This window comes from Macrosteles quadrilineatus, unplaced genomic scaffold (assembly GCF_028750875.1).
Source record: "Macrosteles quadrilineatus isolate MER2022 unplaced genomic scaffold, UCM_ALF_1.0 Scaffold_2__2_contigs__length_208266976, whole genome shotgun sequence".
NCBI classification, from domain to species: Eukaryota; Metazoa; Arthropoda; class Insecta; order Hemiptera; family Cicadellidae; genus Macrosteles; species Macrosteles quadrilineatus.
Window position 1 is genome coordinate 44,422,456 of NW_026542595.1, and position 18,062 is coordinate 44,440,517.

Here is an 18,062-nt window from a genome sequence, read left to right on the forward strand (position 1 = left end):
CTACGATGAATAACCCCGGAGATGAAAACAGATTATTCACTTTAAGAAGTCTAAACAAGAACAACTCAAAAGTAAGTACTGCATGGATTCTTTACGTTTTATATTTCTTTATTTACAATATAGCCTTAATTTTGATATACATATTCTATATGTATTTAAGAAGTCCATCTTTAAACATCTTCTCTTATCTTTTATTTACTACAGGTTTCAATGAATGGTTATGTTGTGTCGAATTTGTAACTCATTTAAGCCCTTCAGGTTAGTTACCTCATAAACCCACGCTAAAAAGAACTCTTTTTATCATATATTGATGAAAAACCTACGCATTTTCAAAGATTGGTTGTGGCTCACTTGGACACCTACACTATGAAAGCGAAGTTGGCTGACTTCGGTCAAACTGTCATACTACGCAAAAAGACCGTAATCCTTTCAAACACTGACTAAGAAGGAATTTACCTTTAAAGTTACCCCCTCCCCTTATGACCTAAATAAATTCATATAGACAGACTGTTTTTTTGACTTTGTCAAGGGTGCGGTGTTTCAGTGAAAACTATGTGTAAAAACAAGGCGTCAAAACAAAAATCGTATATGGCCGTATTATCACTTCCAATATAGTGTTCAATTAGGTCCTGTAAATATGTAAAAAGGTAAATAACTTAAAATTGTACTTTGAAAATTTTTATTTATCTAAAGTGGGTTATTTGTATGTTTTATCTATGTCTAAACCCACATCTATTCCTAAAATCAACGATGCACAACTTACTACGCAGTATGAAGTACAGTAGGGTCTATGTTTTGCACTTCAATAAGTCGGATTTGAGAAGGATTTAGTGTGATTCTTCGCACGGTTCGGCTAGTCAAAATAAAAATGGTACCACTTTCATTAGATTTGAGTATCTGTGAGGAAAAACAACCAACAACAGAATCGGGTTAAAAAAATTATTTGTGGGTTGGTTGAAAAACGCTGGAAAATATTTTCAACTTATTAAGTGCCGGTAAGCCAACATGAAAAACTAAAATATTTTACTGTGAAAACAGAAGTCATGTAAGTTAATTTTAATTACTACTGTAAATATCTGGAATAGTTGTTCAACTGTCAAATGACGAAATGTGTTTTCTCTTTATTGGTTTTAATACTTCAGACCATATAGTCATATTATATAATATACGGACAATGTAGCACATGAGAGGATCTAAAGGATAAAGATAGGAGTAAAAATGAAAAAATCCCCTAACACCAATAGTTTGTTGCAAACAGTAAGTGATCCCTCTTCATTTGACACCCCTAGTGGAATTCTATGGGAAGGGGACTGTATTGAAACAGTTATTTAGCTTCAGGGGGTCGACATAATACTTTCCTTTCCAGTTCATACGTTATTGAAATGGGGAAGTGCGTAATATATACAGGTGGTTCATAAAAGGTGGGGACATTTTACGTAGTGGTTCCTTGGGTAAAAATAAAGTGACAATCAAGAATAAAGTTTTTTCCCAAAATCGCTTTGTTAACCAGATATCCGCCACTTTGTATTTTTTACATAAACATTTTTATTTTTGGATTTTTTCATTAGACGATCGTTATGAAACTTGATTGTGTAGCCTATGTTAAGGTAGAAGAGACCCAAGTTAGAAAAAAATTCATCTTTATTCAACCTAAAATTTAAAAATGGTGGTCATTGTAAGTTTTAAACATAAATTATTAACAAATAGCTGATTTTATGAAAACAAATTTAGTACACTTTTATTTAGCATTTTTAATTCCCTATCAAACGATACTAAGTTTAAAAGAATCGAATCAGAAATAGCTGAAATATTACGATTTTTAATAGTAAAATGGGGCAAACCTGACTAACTTAAAGGCTCTAACCAATTTTAATTTATACTCTACCCAATTTTATACTCTACATGTTTTATAAAGGAAATTCGTTTCGAGTTTTTTCAAAAGAAACTCTTAAATTTAAGAACAATAAATCAAATAAACAGTAAGTTTGTATACATTAATTTGAAGGTTATTACTAAAGAAGCTATATAATATTTGACACTCTCTATTAGTCCAGTTTAGCGTAGAAAAACTACTTGTGTAAAAGTGTTTGCATTTTTCTCAAAAATCACAAATTCAAACTTCCATTGCAGAATTAAGCGAACTTATAGAGCTTATAGAGATGTTTCATTTCAATGACTCTGTAGTATTACTTTCGGAAATTTAATGAGGATTATGAAAATTACAATAAATTCTAAATAAAATCAATTTTTATTGCACTTATGGCAATTTTATTGAAGCAAATACAAATATTAAAAAAATCTTAATTTGTATGTTATTTCCTACATGTGATGGATGGTATGGAAATCTAAATTAGTGCCATTTTGTCACCAATACTACCAGCTGTTATAAACATTCTGTATATATTACGCACTTAACCATTCCAATAAAAGTATGAATTGGAAAGGAAAGATTAATTAACACATACGAATTTGTAAAACTAACTTTGTTCCACCATCTATATATATAATACGCTAAGCCAATTTTTGTGAACAGAACTCCTCCCTCATTTTTCGACCGATTTTGATGATTAAAGTGTCAAAAGAATTGCCCTGATCTGTAGTTTTGCACAGTGTTTTTCGTTTTTTGATATCTTTATTAGTTTGGGTAGGATCTTCCATCAAAGTTGGATTTTCTCCCATAAGAATAACATGGGGGAATCTAAAAATTTAATTGGAAACTTTGTCTCCAATAATTTGAGAGAACGGCTGGGCGTAGAAACTTGGTAGGGGTGTCAAAAGAAAGGTCTTGGTCTGTAGATGGGTTATCAAAAGAAAAACGAAGTAAATTCCCTTAGGGCTCTGCCCCAGAAGCCTTTAAAGATCCCTCTACAGATTTGTTTACATTTTGGCCATGTGGATAATACTTTTTTATGAAACAGCTGTTAATTTGTAAATTGTATTTTAAACAAGACACATTAATTGGGAGTTACTGAATTGTCCAAAAGAAGCATTTGCAATGTTATTTTCTGATATTAAAATTAATTTTTTCTGTATCATGTTATGTTTTGCAATATATACCATGACGAAATCAGTGGAAAATCCTTTTATCACAGTAACTCTAAAAATTATTTCTTATTGACCTTATCCATTTTACGGGTTGGTGACTGCCCTTTTCACAATTTTTGTCTTTATTTTTATCATATTGTTCTAGACAGATCATCATAGGTTCATGAGATTATTGTCATACATGTTTTCAATCATTGGTAAAATATTAAATTGCGTAATACAATACAAAATAATAGCCTACAAGTGCAGAAGGGCACGGTGCCTATTTGAGCCGTGTCCATATTTTGTTAAATTAATAGTAGTTTACAGCAACTGGATAAAACATTTTACAATATTTATGTAGAAATATTTGCATGATAAATAAAGTCATTAAGCTAGAAAACTGCAATATACTGAAGACTTTTCAGAGAGGTTACTTCGATGTATTCATTCAGGTTAGTGAAAACATAATATAGATATATACCTATACAAATAAGAACTTTAATTCTTAGAGAGCCTTTGAATGTTATTAGACTAACGAAAAGGGTTGTGCAAGTTTACTAGCGCTACTCTGCAACAAAAACCATTTAATTTATCTCCAAAATATATATTCTTAAAGTGCACTGATCAGCAGCAAAAAAATATATGTAACTTACCCATATGTTATTGAAAATAACACAACATTTTAGCTGTAAATATGGCCCAATGAGTAAATAATATTTAAGCAGCTACTGTCGTGACAGAAAGGTCATATTCCTTTTAAACATCATCATTTATAAGATACGTTGATTAACAATGCATGTAAACGTCAATATTTACGTAACAGCAAATTTACAGTATTTTTGATTTTTGGAAATGTCCCATTGCTATATCATTTGCATTATTTGTTGTCAATGAAGCCGCATATAAATGAGGAGGCCCCTAACAGTTTAAGAATAAAAGCCAACTTCACTTCAAGTATATTCCACTACACCTCACATTCCGTAGAGAGATTATATTGACAACTTAATGTAATTGATATGGCTGAGACAACTAACTGACATCCCCCATGTCAAGGAATTCCAGCTTTAACAGTAACCCCACAACAAATTTCTCAAAACTGTGATGGAGGGTTATTCATTAGCACAGAAGTACGATATGAACTGACGCGACGTGACGAAGGAAAAATCAAACTTACACTGTAATGGATATCTCCCTTTGAAGTTAGAACGTGTCTTCCCAACAAACAGATTTTTTTTTTTCAAATAAAATCATAGATTAATCTACATTACACTGATGAAATCACGGAAGTGTTTAACTACAAAAGATCCACCAATACGATTTTAATACTATTTAAAGTTTAATCCAAACGATGAGATACCAGATAACATACTAATAACTCCGATGACGTACAGTATAGGAGATATTTTATCCATTGAATGATCTATGATATATTTGGTAACTATCATTATTGTTTTTACACTTATTAATCTTTAAACAATGCTAAATGCTCAAAATATGTACAATTTCACTCAATTTATCGCAGTTAGATGAATTAGCGTAATCCTTGAAAATAACCGTCGATTTCGACGGGTTTCACCTCGTGTATAATAATTCCAAAGTGCAATAACCTATTTATTACTAGAAACAATTATCGTAAACAGTATGACGTTAAAATTCGATTGTGCAAATTAACTTATTATAACAATATCTGTTTGTTATAATACCTACTATAAAATGAGAAAAGAATAAAACATAAACAAAATTGTATTGGGGAACTTTCTGCGTAAACTCCGTTCCTAAACCAACTCCGGGATCGGTAAATTATCGGGTCACGGAGAACTCAAAGAAGAAACGGAGAATCTGATAATTAGTGTGTTAAGGTAGGTAAGGATTTCTATAACCATGAGAGTTATGTATCCAGTGATTGTCGGGGCGCGGGGTAGTTAGTTAGTCGCACGGTGGTGTGTAGCCGTGTGGCGCAGGCGCTCCCCTCGTCACCCGCTCCGTGTCGGAACCGTCAGTCGCCTCTCGTCTGTCGCCTGTCACCGTGCTCCGCCATGAAGCACTGTAGTGCTTGGTTCATCTCGCTCTCCCCGGCGGTCGTCCTCGTGCTCTGCTGGTTATGTCCAGGTAGGTCTTCGCCCCTCTGGCCCCAGAAGCCGTGCGGTAGCTCCAGGTGTTTTCCTCGGGTCGTATCGATCCTTTACCCTTGACCCGGCGGCCATTTTCAGCTGAGAGATCGAACCTGACCTACTTGAGACACCTCGGTCACCAGTCACCACCATCCCCCGGATCTGCGGAGGTGTTAGATGTATAGGGTGTGCCGTTTCGGGCCCGGCCGGCGCTGCGTAACGTGCGTAACACGCACAACGCGTACTAACTCATTTACCTACACACGTCATTCAGAGTGTTAAGTTTCACTTGACACGAATGCTACACCTTGATCTAAAACAGAAATCTTGTAGCACGCGATGCCTTCACAAATTGCTACATACCTCAACCTCAACAGAATGCCCTTGCCTTTGTAGGTTATTCGTTTCTTGCTTGAATACGTTAAAACCCCACGTGTTTTTCCATACTGTATTTTACAGTGTAACTCGATGGTCTTTCTTTTTTCGTGTATACTGTTCATCTTATAGTATTTTCCCCCCTTCTTAGTGCAGTAAAACGAAAAGAAATGTGAAGCCTTCTAGGAATAGTATTATTTTGTCATGTGTGTAGCCTACGCTTTGTTTACTACAGTATAGGACTGCTCAATCTGGATTTAACGTGTAAAAAAATACTTCTCCAAATTTGCTACATTTTGTTAATTAGTTTTTAAGCTTGTTAAATTACAGCCTTTACATAATAGTTTATCACTTTATTACCCTCGCGATTGTAAAAGAACAACTCGTACATATTACACATTTGAGTACCGGTGCACTATTAAATGGAATTTTAATTACAAACTGGAGGTCGTCTAGTAGTCGAAAACTCGACCAAAGTTATTATAATGAACAAGCTTTTTCTATTTTCACCCCACGCTGTAAATAAAACATGTGATTGGAATTTCTCCAATTTGTTTTGGTTTTCTGTTTATATTTCGTTGTTATTTTGTCACCAGCATGACAACCGATAAAGTCCATGTTAATTTTTTAAATTTCAAATTATTTTTTTGTGCTTATTTTGAGCCTATTTTAATTTATGAAGGGAACAGGAACAGGATTTGATATCTACAGGATAAGAACAAGATTATTCATATTTCAAACGGTATATGCGTAGATTTTCCCTGCGATGCACTCGAGCTTAGAAAAAAGAATTGAGATAAACATGCTTAGCTCGTGACACCTAAGCTGGCACTTGGCCTAGCGCGGGCAGTGTAGGCGGGAGGAGGGTGGAGGTAGGGAAAAGACCGGACTGCAAACATTTCCGCTGCCTCACGGGGTTGACTACCCTTGTATTATGTACTTGAGCGCCTTCATATGGGTCGCGAGGACAGTTTATGCAACCCGCATGACGAGACATAATGTTTTTGAAAAAGGTACTATTAGCGATCGGCCAAGTGCCAGCTTAGATGTCACGAGCTGTACCTATTAAAATATACTAGAGGTCGTCCAGTGGTCGAAAACTCGACCAAAAATATGCAATTTGCAGACTTCTCTGTTTTCACCCCAAGCTGTAAATTAAAACATGTGATTGGAATTTCTTTCATTTGTTTTTCTTTTCTGTTTATATTTCGTTGTTATTTGGTCACCAGTATGGCAAACCATAAGGTCCATGTTATTTTTTTAAATTTCAACTTCATTTTTGTGCTTATTTTTGAGCTTATTTTAATTCATAATGTTATTCTGCACATCTACAGGAAAATATCTTTCCAACAGTATGCGTAGATTTTCCCTGTGATGCACTCGAGCTTAGAAAAAAGGTTTTAAAGAAACATGCTTGCCTATTAAAATATACTAGAGGTCGTCCAGTGGTCGAAAACTCGACCAAAAATATGCAATGTACAGTACAGACTACTCTATTTTCACCCCACACTATAAATAAAACATGTTATTTTTTGTGCTTATTTGTTAACCTATTTTAATTTATAAAGGGATTCTGCACAGCTACAGGCAAATATCTTTCTAACAGTAACAGTATGCGTAGATTCTCCCTGAGATGCACACGAGCTGAGAAAAAAGGTTTCAAAGAAACATGGTATATAACATATACATAGATAAACTGAATCGAACAGTCTTCATGCTATCAAACAAAGCGCCTGAATAATAAATAACCATTCGATCTGTAACCCAATGGCCAGCACAAATATTGACTAATTATTCGATCATTGGATGAGAAACAAAACCAAGAAAGGTGAAAACTGTGAGTTTGTGTGACGTCGCCGGTGTGACGACGTCTTAACTTGACAGGAGACGGGACTAGTGAGAAATAAAAACTACATAATTAGATAATACCACGGGCTGCACGGACCGGGATAAAGGTGTACGGTTGCAGGACTAGGACGGACTGACGTAGTGGTTAGATGCACGGGTATAGCGTGGTCGCGGCAGCCAATGGGAATTTATTAAAAATCACCTGATATGACGTCACAGACGTGGCGTGATGTACACACACACTAACACACACTTACATTTTATACAAATCTGGTTTCCTACAAGAAACGCTGTTTTACAAATATAATATTGAATACATAAAATCATCAAATATACTACATCCCTCCCGTGTAATTTTTATACACATCTCAGCAAATATAAAAGTTTAAAACAAGTAAAACAAAACTATTAATTTCAAAAACAAACTTCAAAAATCACACATACAATTTTTACAAATCAAGGCGTTCGACTGGTTTTATTATTCTACTGGGATATCTACGTGCTGTTGTAGTAACAGGTGTTTGGGGATGTACAATGGGCGATTGTTGTGGAGAACGGACCATGGGAGTGCTAGGTGAGGAGGGGAAGGAAGTATGACGTGTAGCAGGAGTACTATGATCAGGTGATCGGTTGGATATGCTGTGTCTATTTTTATATTGGGAGTGGGATTGCTGTAACGGAGTTTTGGGGGGATCAGCTGATGGTACCACTGCCGGCTCACATACGGTTTCAGAATGCGCATTCCTCAATTTGAAATAGTGTAGCAATATCGTCAACATACTCATCACAACTATCATTAGAATTTATCTGAGATTTCCTGTCAGAAACAAAGTTATGTATTTTGTTGTTTTTACTAAACTGTCCATTAGTCCTTTCAGTTTTCAAATTGTTCTTATCATTCTTAACAGTATAATTTTTGTTTGACTTACCTAACAGCTTTGATCTGCACACCTTAGATAAATGATTCTTTTTTCCACAAAAATGACATACCACAACACCCAATAATCTGCACTCATTTCTCATGTGACCGAAGCCACCACAACAAAAACACTGCACTGATTTGTGTTGAGGTCGAGGTGTTGACTTTGACGTTTGATTGTGCTGCTGAGCGCCGCCGCTGCTCCCTGAATCTCGTCGTCGTTGTGCCGCTGCCACTCGCAACACCTTGCCGCCGCTGCTGCCGACCGTCAACGCCGCTGCATTCTTCTCCGCCGCTTCCGCTGATGAGACGATTTTCACAGCTTGATCAAACGTTAAACTGGACTCTGATAACAGTTTCTGTTTGATAGTGTCGCTTCTTATTCCACTGACTAGACGATCTCGAAGAAAGTCGTTCAACGATGCGCCAAACTCACAGTGCGTGGACATCTTCTTCAAATTTGCTACATATTCGGCAACTCCTTCCCCCTCTAATTGGTTGCGTTTACTAAACTTGTAACGTTCCGCGATGAATGATGGTTTAGGATGTAAATGATCCTGAATTAACTTTACTATATCTTTAAAAGATTTTGCGTTAGGTTTATCGGGCGTGCACAAATCGCGTAACAGATTGTACGTTTTCTTCCCGACTACTGTCAATAAAGTACTCACTTTTTTGGCATCACTAATCCCGTTACACTCGACAAATAACTCAAACCTTTCAACGTACGAGGTCCAAGATTCTTCACTCCCGTCAAAGTCTCCGATTCCGCCGATGATTCCAGACATTGTATCTTGTTCAAAGAAGACACGAGATAAAATTAACACTGGGTTGTCGTAATCGGACATTAACCCTAATACTTATAAAAATACGGCCGAACAGTTACACCGCACACACGAATAGTTAGGTTCTTAATAATGCCATCGTTATCACTGTAACTTCCTCTTCGCCAGTGTGACGTCGCCGGTGTGACGACGTCTTAACTTGACAGGAGACGGGACTAGTGAGAAATAAAAACTACATAATTAGATAATACCACGGGCTGCACGGACCGGGATAAAGGTGTACGGTTGCAGGACTAGGACGGACTGACGTAGTGGTTAGATGCACGGGTATAGCGTGGTCGCGGCAGCCAATGGGAATTTATTAAAAATCACCTGATATGACGTCACAGACGTGGCGTGATGTACACACACACAAACACACACTTACATTTTATACAAATCTGGTTTCCTACAAGAAACGCTGTTTTACAAATATAATATTGAATACATAAAATCATCAAATATACTACAGTTTGTGTGTGGTTTTATTGATTACCCGTGGCCACGATGGAGGTATTTGAGTTTAGTGTCGCAAGAAGCCCCAAGTATGTTCCCCAAGCTGCTGATCCCCGGGCTTACTATGGGGTTGTCGTTGTCGGAGGATTGTTTCAGTGGAAATAAAACTGTATTCATTCCATCAGGCGATTGTAAGCTATGATTTAAGTAGGTATAAATGCGTAGTTGGAATATCAAACAGGCTACCAAAATACAGGACTAACTGTACATAGTTTCAAGAATAAATTCAATGATAAACAGTAACTTAGTTGAAATTCGTTACATTCTATAACTAAAACAAACTATAAATAATACAGGGTGACACAAAGGAACCGGACGTTTTTTAAACAGCTGTTCCATTGTTGTCGCACGTGGTAGGAAGATTGAGGTTATGTCATTACCTTCAGTGAGGCTTGCCATTTTTGTTGAAATGGCTTAGTGGACCCTAGACCATCGAGTTTTCGCATACGATACTTTTGTCCAAAATGGCGAATCTATCATCAAAACCCAGCGGGAATTTCGTCAACATTTTAATATTGAACTCCATGGAACGGTTCCAAGCCGAAATACGCTATTAAGATGGGTTTCAGGTTTCAGGGTTCCAAACAACTGGGAATATAACAAGAAAGAAACCACCAGGCCTTGTTAGAACTTTGTGAACACCCGAAAATATCACCAGAGTGAGAGCAGCATTGGATCATAAGGAGTCCAAGGGACCATTTTTTCGAGGAAAATTGTGTAACAGTGACAGTGAGCTCTCAACGCTATGTTCACATGTTGAACACATTTCTTTGTCAAGAAGTTAGCAGACGTCAAATAAACCGAAAAAGGGTATATTTTCAACAGGACGGTGCTACAGCCCACACTGCAGACCAATCAATGAGATTCTTGAGGCAAATGTTTCCGAACAAGGTGATTTCTCGCTTTGGTGACATACCGTGGCCGTCAGCAAGGACAGCTGTCATTACTTCCTTTGGGGATTTCTTAAAGGAGCGTCTTTATGATCACAAACCATGTACTCCAGAGGTTTTGAAGTTGGCAATCACAGAAGAAATCAATGGCATTGAACAAGACCTCCTGACCCGAGTTTCAGATGATTTTCAGACCAGAATGAACATTCTAGAGAAGTACATGGTCACCATATGCGTGAAGTTATTTTCAAAAAATGACTTTTTGGCAAAAAATGGCAAATGTTTACCTTACTATGTACAGTATTAAAACCATTTTATTCCTTTTAACTACTGTGTACTACTTATTTAAAAAACGTCCGGTTCCTTTGTGTCACCCTGTATAATAATGTTCATTCAATTTTAAAACAAGTCAGGGATAGCAAGTAGTTTGATTATATACATTTAAAAATCATCCAAAAATTGCATTATGCTACTACTTGTTAAACCATAGTTAGATAAATACTCACCATTTCCACATGATTCATCAAGTTTATAGTTTTGGCTGATGGCAGCTTGTTTCCGGCACTATTTGCGGGCATTGCATTGTAAACTGTAAGATCGTTCTTATTGACAGTTGATTGGAGCTTGTTACCATTTAACAATATTGGGGTTATTGTGACAGGCACATCATGTTTTACAGAGAGGGCGAAACTTGTCTGAGTATATGATAGTTTATATTATTATAGCCCGAGGCCAAAAATCCTCAAAAAAGAAAACAAAACTATCTAAGGTTCTGAGGTGGTCCAACAATTTGAGGAATGGGGTTACAAAAAGATGCGGAAGTAGCTTTCAGGGTTCATGGTCGTAACTTTCCATTTAAGTTAAGACGATTTTACCCAAGTTTCGTGTTAAATTCCCTTCGTAGATATGTTTAAAATGTAGCCGCATAAAGTGCAGTTTGTGTACACGTCAATTAGATTCACAAAATCAATAATTTCGTCTGAAAGCTAAAAATTGGAGGGAGAGGGACAGGAGAGCAAAACTTTTTTTCGATACGGAGGACACAATATGCAGCAACTAGGCAGGAATGACTGGAAGATTTCCCCATTTTGTTATCAAATTGTGCAAACAGAGTTTACTTTGGCTATGAATGATATTGTTGGAATCATTGTGATGATGGGCGTCGCATCATACGAATGTGACTGGGGTTTGATTTAATGATAGATAACGATCAGCATATTTGCACTACGATGCTTTGCAAATTGGCTCTACTTGTTTATATTAGGTCATTAGGTCCATGCAAATGTTACGAAATGAAATAGAAAAATAGAGACCGATTCTCTACTGCACTATTACGTTCCAGTTACAGCACGTCAGAGTTGTGTTCTGTGAAGAAAATTATAACATAACGACGTTTTGGGATGAAGGATTCGCTTTTCTCGTTCCAAAATCGAGAAATTCGTCTGATAAGAATTCTATGGCCTATACGACACGAGTGACAAATCACGCAAACTGTACTAACAAGAAGATCACTTATTTCAGCAATGGCAAATCTCGAATAAAATCGTCACGGCAAACCATAATAATTGAGTATTTATTTGAGTTTGCTGTGTACCGGTATGTTGTATTAAAACGTATTCATTTTGTGCTCTCTGGTTACACTTCATTATTGACTGATGAATTTAATAAAATACTCCTGTAAGTAAAAATCACAAATCTTGAACATTACTGTATCAACGTTTATTAAGGTAAATGGTAATAATTTAGTTATCATTCGAGTTTATTGTGTCCGAGTATATCTATTGACATATTTATTATACATTCAAAATGCCAATGAACAAAGACTTTATTAAGCCCTATACCGGCATAAAATTGATGGTGAGGTTGATACCTTTCCCCTAGAGGAACGTTTGAAATACTATTGCACTTTTTTCTACTGTGAATTATTCATATATTTTCTGTAAATGCCGGTACAGTAAAGACTGAAGGAGGGGAGAGAATATAAAAGCTTTATTCAGTTGTTGCGGCAGTAATTTCTCGCGCGCCCTCATTTCCGACTCAAATATTGATGTGCGAACTATTCACTTTGGACAGTCTCTTGCGCCACGCAATTCTTCCGTCTTTCCCCCTTCATCAATAACGACCATGTCAACATGTTTTCACCGCAATGGTAATTGAATTATGCTGCTAAATTTCATCCTCTGACCCTTTTACATAATAACCTCGAAGAAAGGTTTTGTAGTCTCTAAAGCAGAATATGTAAGCATATAAATGTCCGGTGCTAGAATATATTAATTTTTACCTTCTTCCGTTAGTCCTATTTTTTTACAAAACAGTTTTTTGAGTAATTTATATTGAAATAAACGGTATCAGCTATCTAGCACACACTTTCTCCCATTAGCTTGTCAACAACCCTCATCATTGGTAGGTGGTGGGAGTAACTATGATAGGGAAAATCACAAAAGTGGCAATAGCTTTTGAACCGTAAATTTTACAGCAATTGGGGCTGTACTATTTTGTTTAAGGTTATAAGGACAATCTTATATACTAAAAAACTTTTGCAAAACTTATGGCAGCTAGCCTACTGGACCGAATTACACGCGGTTGGTACCAAATGAAAGATATTTTCCTGTAGATGTACAGAATTCCTTAATAAATTAAAATAGGCTCAAAAATAAGCACAACAAATTAATTTTAAATTTTAAAAATATTAACATGGGCCTTATGGGTTGCCATGTTGGTGACAAAATAACAAAAAAATATAAACAGAAAATCAAAACAAATCATAGAAACTCCAATCACATGTTTTATTTAGATAGTGGGTTGAAAATAGAGAAGTTTGCACGATCCATACTTTTGGTCGAGTTTTCGACCACGGGGCGAGCTCTCATAACATACTATTTTTCAAACCAATCAACCTTTTTTAAACGAAAATCCGATATTTCATTATTTTGTGGGTTTTTATAAGAAACCAACATAAGTTACAATAACTGTTGACCGCGATTTGTACAGCAATAGGGGTTGTACCATTTTGTTAAGAATTGAAAGGGTTCAAACATACTACATTTTTATCAAAATCGTTCGGGCCATGTTGAGAAAAATAATACCTACATACTGTATTAAACTTGGACTACATGTGTGGTCTGTTCCTCTGTACAAATCCACACATACAGACAATTAGACAGGCAGACAGACACACACACAGACATCACTTCGAAACAGCTTTTGGGAGGCCAAAACAGATATATCCTCTCAAAACTCGAAAAATGTTGGTGAAAACAATACTTTTTCCATATACTATGTGTTTAGGGAGAGAAAGTAAAAATGCCTAAAAATCTCACTTAGGTACACTAGGGGCCATGAGGGTCAGCAGAAAGATGGCGGCAGCTAGCGCGACGTGTTTACTAATTTTCGACACTAATAAAATATACTAAACAATATTTTCAAATCAGCTGGTATTATTATATTTGGCAACAACGTGTGGTCCTCATTGGCTCTTTCGAAGTCACGTGGTAAATAGGCTTCTCCCTCAACTGCAGTCTCTCGTGGACCGTACTGTAGAAATCAGAAGGTCGCCTGTTTGATCACTTTGATTCTGAGAAAAATCAGATGTTTTTTGATGGTTCGAAACTGGACTTAATTTCGTTTAAGATCATTGTGCTTTTAATAAATGGTGCGGATAAAGAACCAGCAAAACTGTCAGTAACAATCAGTTATATCTTCGTCTCAAACAATGTACACACTCTGATGGTTGTTGTATAATCTAGTCTTATGTAAATAAAATAAACTAAGACCAAAAATAATGTTAGATGTAACATGTCAAAATGTACATTGTGCAAGTAAATTCAATATATTGTATCTAAAGTTAAAGTAATATGATATATCATTTAGTATTTAATTCGAAGTCATTGGAAAATAATTGGTCTTAGTTTAATTCTGCGATTACAACCTGTTCGTGTTATGTGCGTGATGTTTAAGTTAAATATGAATGGAGAATGGAGGTTCAGTGGAGAGTGAGTGCAATATAGTGATTCAGCTAACCGCGCGGTAACACGCATACATATATCTAGTAGATGTCCGGTGCACTTGATTAAACGCGTCTAGTACAATACCTGCGGTCCTTGAACATTTGGCAAGTTTAATTCTACTATTTAATGGTGGGCATGGTTTGTAAAACTCTAGATTATTTCAAAGCTACTTGTTGAAACATTTTCAGGTGGTCTATCATCATTCATTTTCGTTTAAATTTACAACTAATTGACATAAACGTCACACTTAGTATCATTTATTGGAATTGCTGCAAACTGGTAACTTAATTGAACAATCAAGTTTGTTTACTAAACTAAACTTTTAATGGGTTGTTTACATTATCGCCTGAAGACAGAACCAAATTCAAGATTTTAAAACGTCGTGAAACTCGTTTTCAATCTCATCTTGGCGAAAAATGTCTACAATAATAAATCAGCATAAAAATAGTAGCCTTAGGGAGGACTTAGTATTTATGGGAAACGTTAAGTATTCGAAAATGAAATAAAACCCAATATTACGATTCTTGATACAACACCGATACTGATGTTTGAGTCGGTTATCCTGAGTAGCGAATTGTTTATCTGCTCATTGACTACAGAGGCGACAGCTGTTGTGTTGTTGTTATTGTTTGTGTATCGTCGATTGACGTCGCTCCACAGTCTACAGAAGTCTTCGTACAATATTAAGGACGCACGTAGTTATGGCGTGTGTGTGTGTATCCTGCTTATTCTCGGCGGGGCGGAGGCGGCGTAGGTGCAGGAACTCCCCGTTTACCCCACATACACAGACAAACACACGGCCCTCGGCCCTCGTAAATATACATTAGCCAGCGATACAGTGGCCCACCCGCTGTAATGGAACCGTAAACTATGCACTCATTATAAATACATAAATTAAACTTAACTCTATATGAGGGGAAATGCATGGGATAAAACAAACACAATACAGTAACTGCGAGGGTGGAAAGACGCGTTTGTTTGGGTTTGCATCCAACTTTTGGGGAGGGTGTCTTGGCAATTATAAGGCAATATGCGCATTCCCTCAGACAGTCGCCCCTGCCACGTCAGTTAACAGTCAAAAGTTATGCAAATTTTCACTTTTATTTGGACAACGTTGTGATTGATAATTCACAATGTGTATACTATTGAAATTTGGTAACATTACATCAACTCTCATCGACCATTTCATGGTGCGTGATTTAGTGATCGAAAGTTTTTAGAATATGCTACGGTACTTATCGTGATACGGTATTCGAAATATTGGATGTATTAGTTTAAACGTTCAAATAAAAGTTAGCAGTTTTAATTTATACAGTATAGCAGCTTACAATGTTATAGCTATGTGCCGTTTACAATCTGCTACCAATCGAACAATTAGTTAATGAAATTATACTGATGATCCATCATAGAAGTACAAATACCATTAAACATTTTGTTTTTAAAATGTGATTTCTGGTTTCCAATATAATTTATAGGTAAACTTTATGTAATCCACGCGTCTTGGATTAAACATGCCTAGAAAATATTATCTTTTAAAACGTATATTACAACACATAGTAGTTCACAAAACCATCTTACCCAACCTAATGAACAAGGAAGCATGGATGTTTGGGTAGAGACGAAGGTAAAAGATTGTTTATTACTTAAGTTTGCGTTTTGTAGGATGGCGTGACCAATATCGTGAGTGTCTCCGTGACACAGTAACTGAAGTTCAGAACACAGAATACAAAGTACCGCCGAGTTAGGTAGGCTAGGTCACATGTAACTGACTTACATTTCCCCTACTTCATCATCGCAGCCTACACAGACGATTGATTTGTAGCATGAATATGATCTGCAAAGCACCACCGAGTTAGGCTAGGTCACATGTAACTGACTTACATTGCCGCTACTTCATCATTACAGCTGCCTTCACAGACGATTGATTTGTAGCATGAACATGTTCTGCAAAGCACCGCCGAGTTAGGCTAGGTCACATGTAACTGACTTACATTGCCGCTACTTCATCATCACAGCCTACACAGACGATTGATTTGTAGCATGAATATGTTCTGCAAAGCACCGCCGAGTTAGGCTAGGTCACATGTAACTGACTTACATTGCCGCTACTTCATCATTACAGCTGCCTTCACAGACGATTGATTTGTAGCATGAACATGTTCTGCAAAGCACCGCCGAGTTAGGCTAGGTCACATGTAACTGACTTACATTGCCGCTACTTCATCATCGCAGCCTACACAGACGATTGATTTGTAGCATGAATATGTTCTGCAAAGCACCGCCGAGTTAGGCTAGGTCACATGTAACTGACTTACATTGCCACTACTTCATCATCACAGTCTACACAGACGATTGATTTGTAGCATGAATATGTTCTGCAAAGCACCGCCGAGTTAGGCTAGGTCACATGTAACTGACTTACATTGCCACTACTTCATCATCACAGTCTACACAGACGATTGATTTGTAGCATGAACATGTTCTGCAAAGCACCGCCGAGTTAGGCTAGGTCACATGTAACTGACTTACATTGCCACTACTTCATCATCACAGTCTACACAGACGATTGATTTGTAGCATGAACATGTTATGCAAAGCACCGCCGAGTTAGGCTAGGTCACATGTAACTGACTTACATTGCCACTACTTCATCATCACAGTCTACACAGACGATTGATTTGTAGCATGAACATGTTCTGCAAAGCACCGCCGAGTTAGGCTAGGTCACATGTAACTGACTTACATTGCCACTACTTCATCATCGCAGCCTACACAGACGATTGATTTGTAGCATGAACATGTTCTGCAAAGCAACGCCGAGTTAGGCTAGGTCACATGTAACTGACTTACATTGCCGCTACTTCATCATTACAGCTGCCTTCACAGACGATTGATTTGTAGCATGAACATGTTCTGCAAAGCACCGCCGAGTTAGGCTAGGTCACATGTAACTGACTTACATTGCCACTACTTCATCATCACAGTCTACACAGACGATTGATTTGTAGCATGAACATGTTCTGCAAAGCAACGCCGAGTTAGGCTAGGTCACATGTAACTGACTTACATTGCCACTACTTCATCATCGCAGCCTACACAGACGATTGATTTGTAGCATGAACATGTTCTGCAAAGCACCGCCGAGTTAGGCTAGGTCACATGTAACTGACTTACATTGCCGCTACTTCATCATTACAGCTGCCTTCACAGACGATTGATTTGTAGCATGAACATGTTCTGCAAAGCACCGCCGAGTTAGGCTAGGTCACATGTAACTGACTTACATTGCCACTACTTCATCATCACAGTCTACACAGACGATTGATTTGTAGCATGAACATGTTATGCAAAGCACCGCCGAGTTAGGCTAGGTCACATGTAACTGACTTACATTGCCACTACTTCATCATCGCAGCCTACACAGACGATTGATTTGTAGCATGAACATGTTCTGCAAAGCACCGCCGAGTTAGGCTAGGTCACATGTAACTGACTTACATTGCCACTACTTCATCATCACAGTCTACACAGACGATTGATTTGTA

At 37.1% G+C, this 18,062-nt stretch overlaps 1 protein-coding gene across 1 annotated transcript in view; it reads left to right on the forward strand.

The window, feature by feature from the left end:
* Positions 1 to 5,026: 5,026 nt before the first annotated feature.
* LOC128985734 (uncharacterized) overlaps positions 5,027 to 18,062 on the forward strand; it is a 34,944-nt gene continuing 21,908 nt past the window's right edge. Inside the window, exon 1 of the mRNA XM_054405550.1 lies at positions 5,027 to 5,136. Within this exon, the coding sequence (XP_054261525.1) occupies positions 5,064 to 5,136 (73 nt within the window). The 5' untranslated portion in view covers positions 5,027 to 5,063. The remainder of the gene's footprint in view (positions 5,137 to 18,062) is intronic.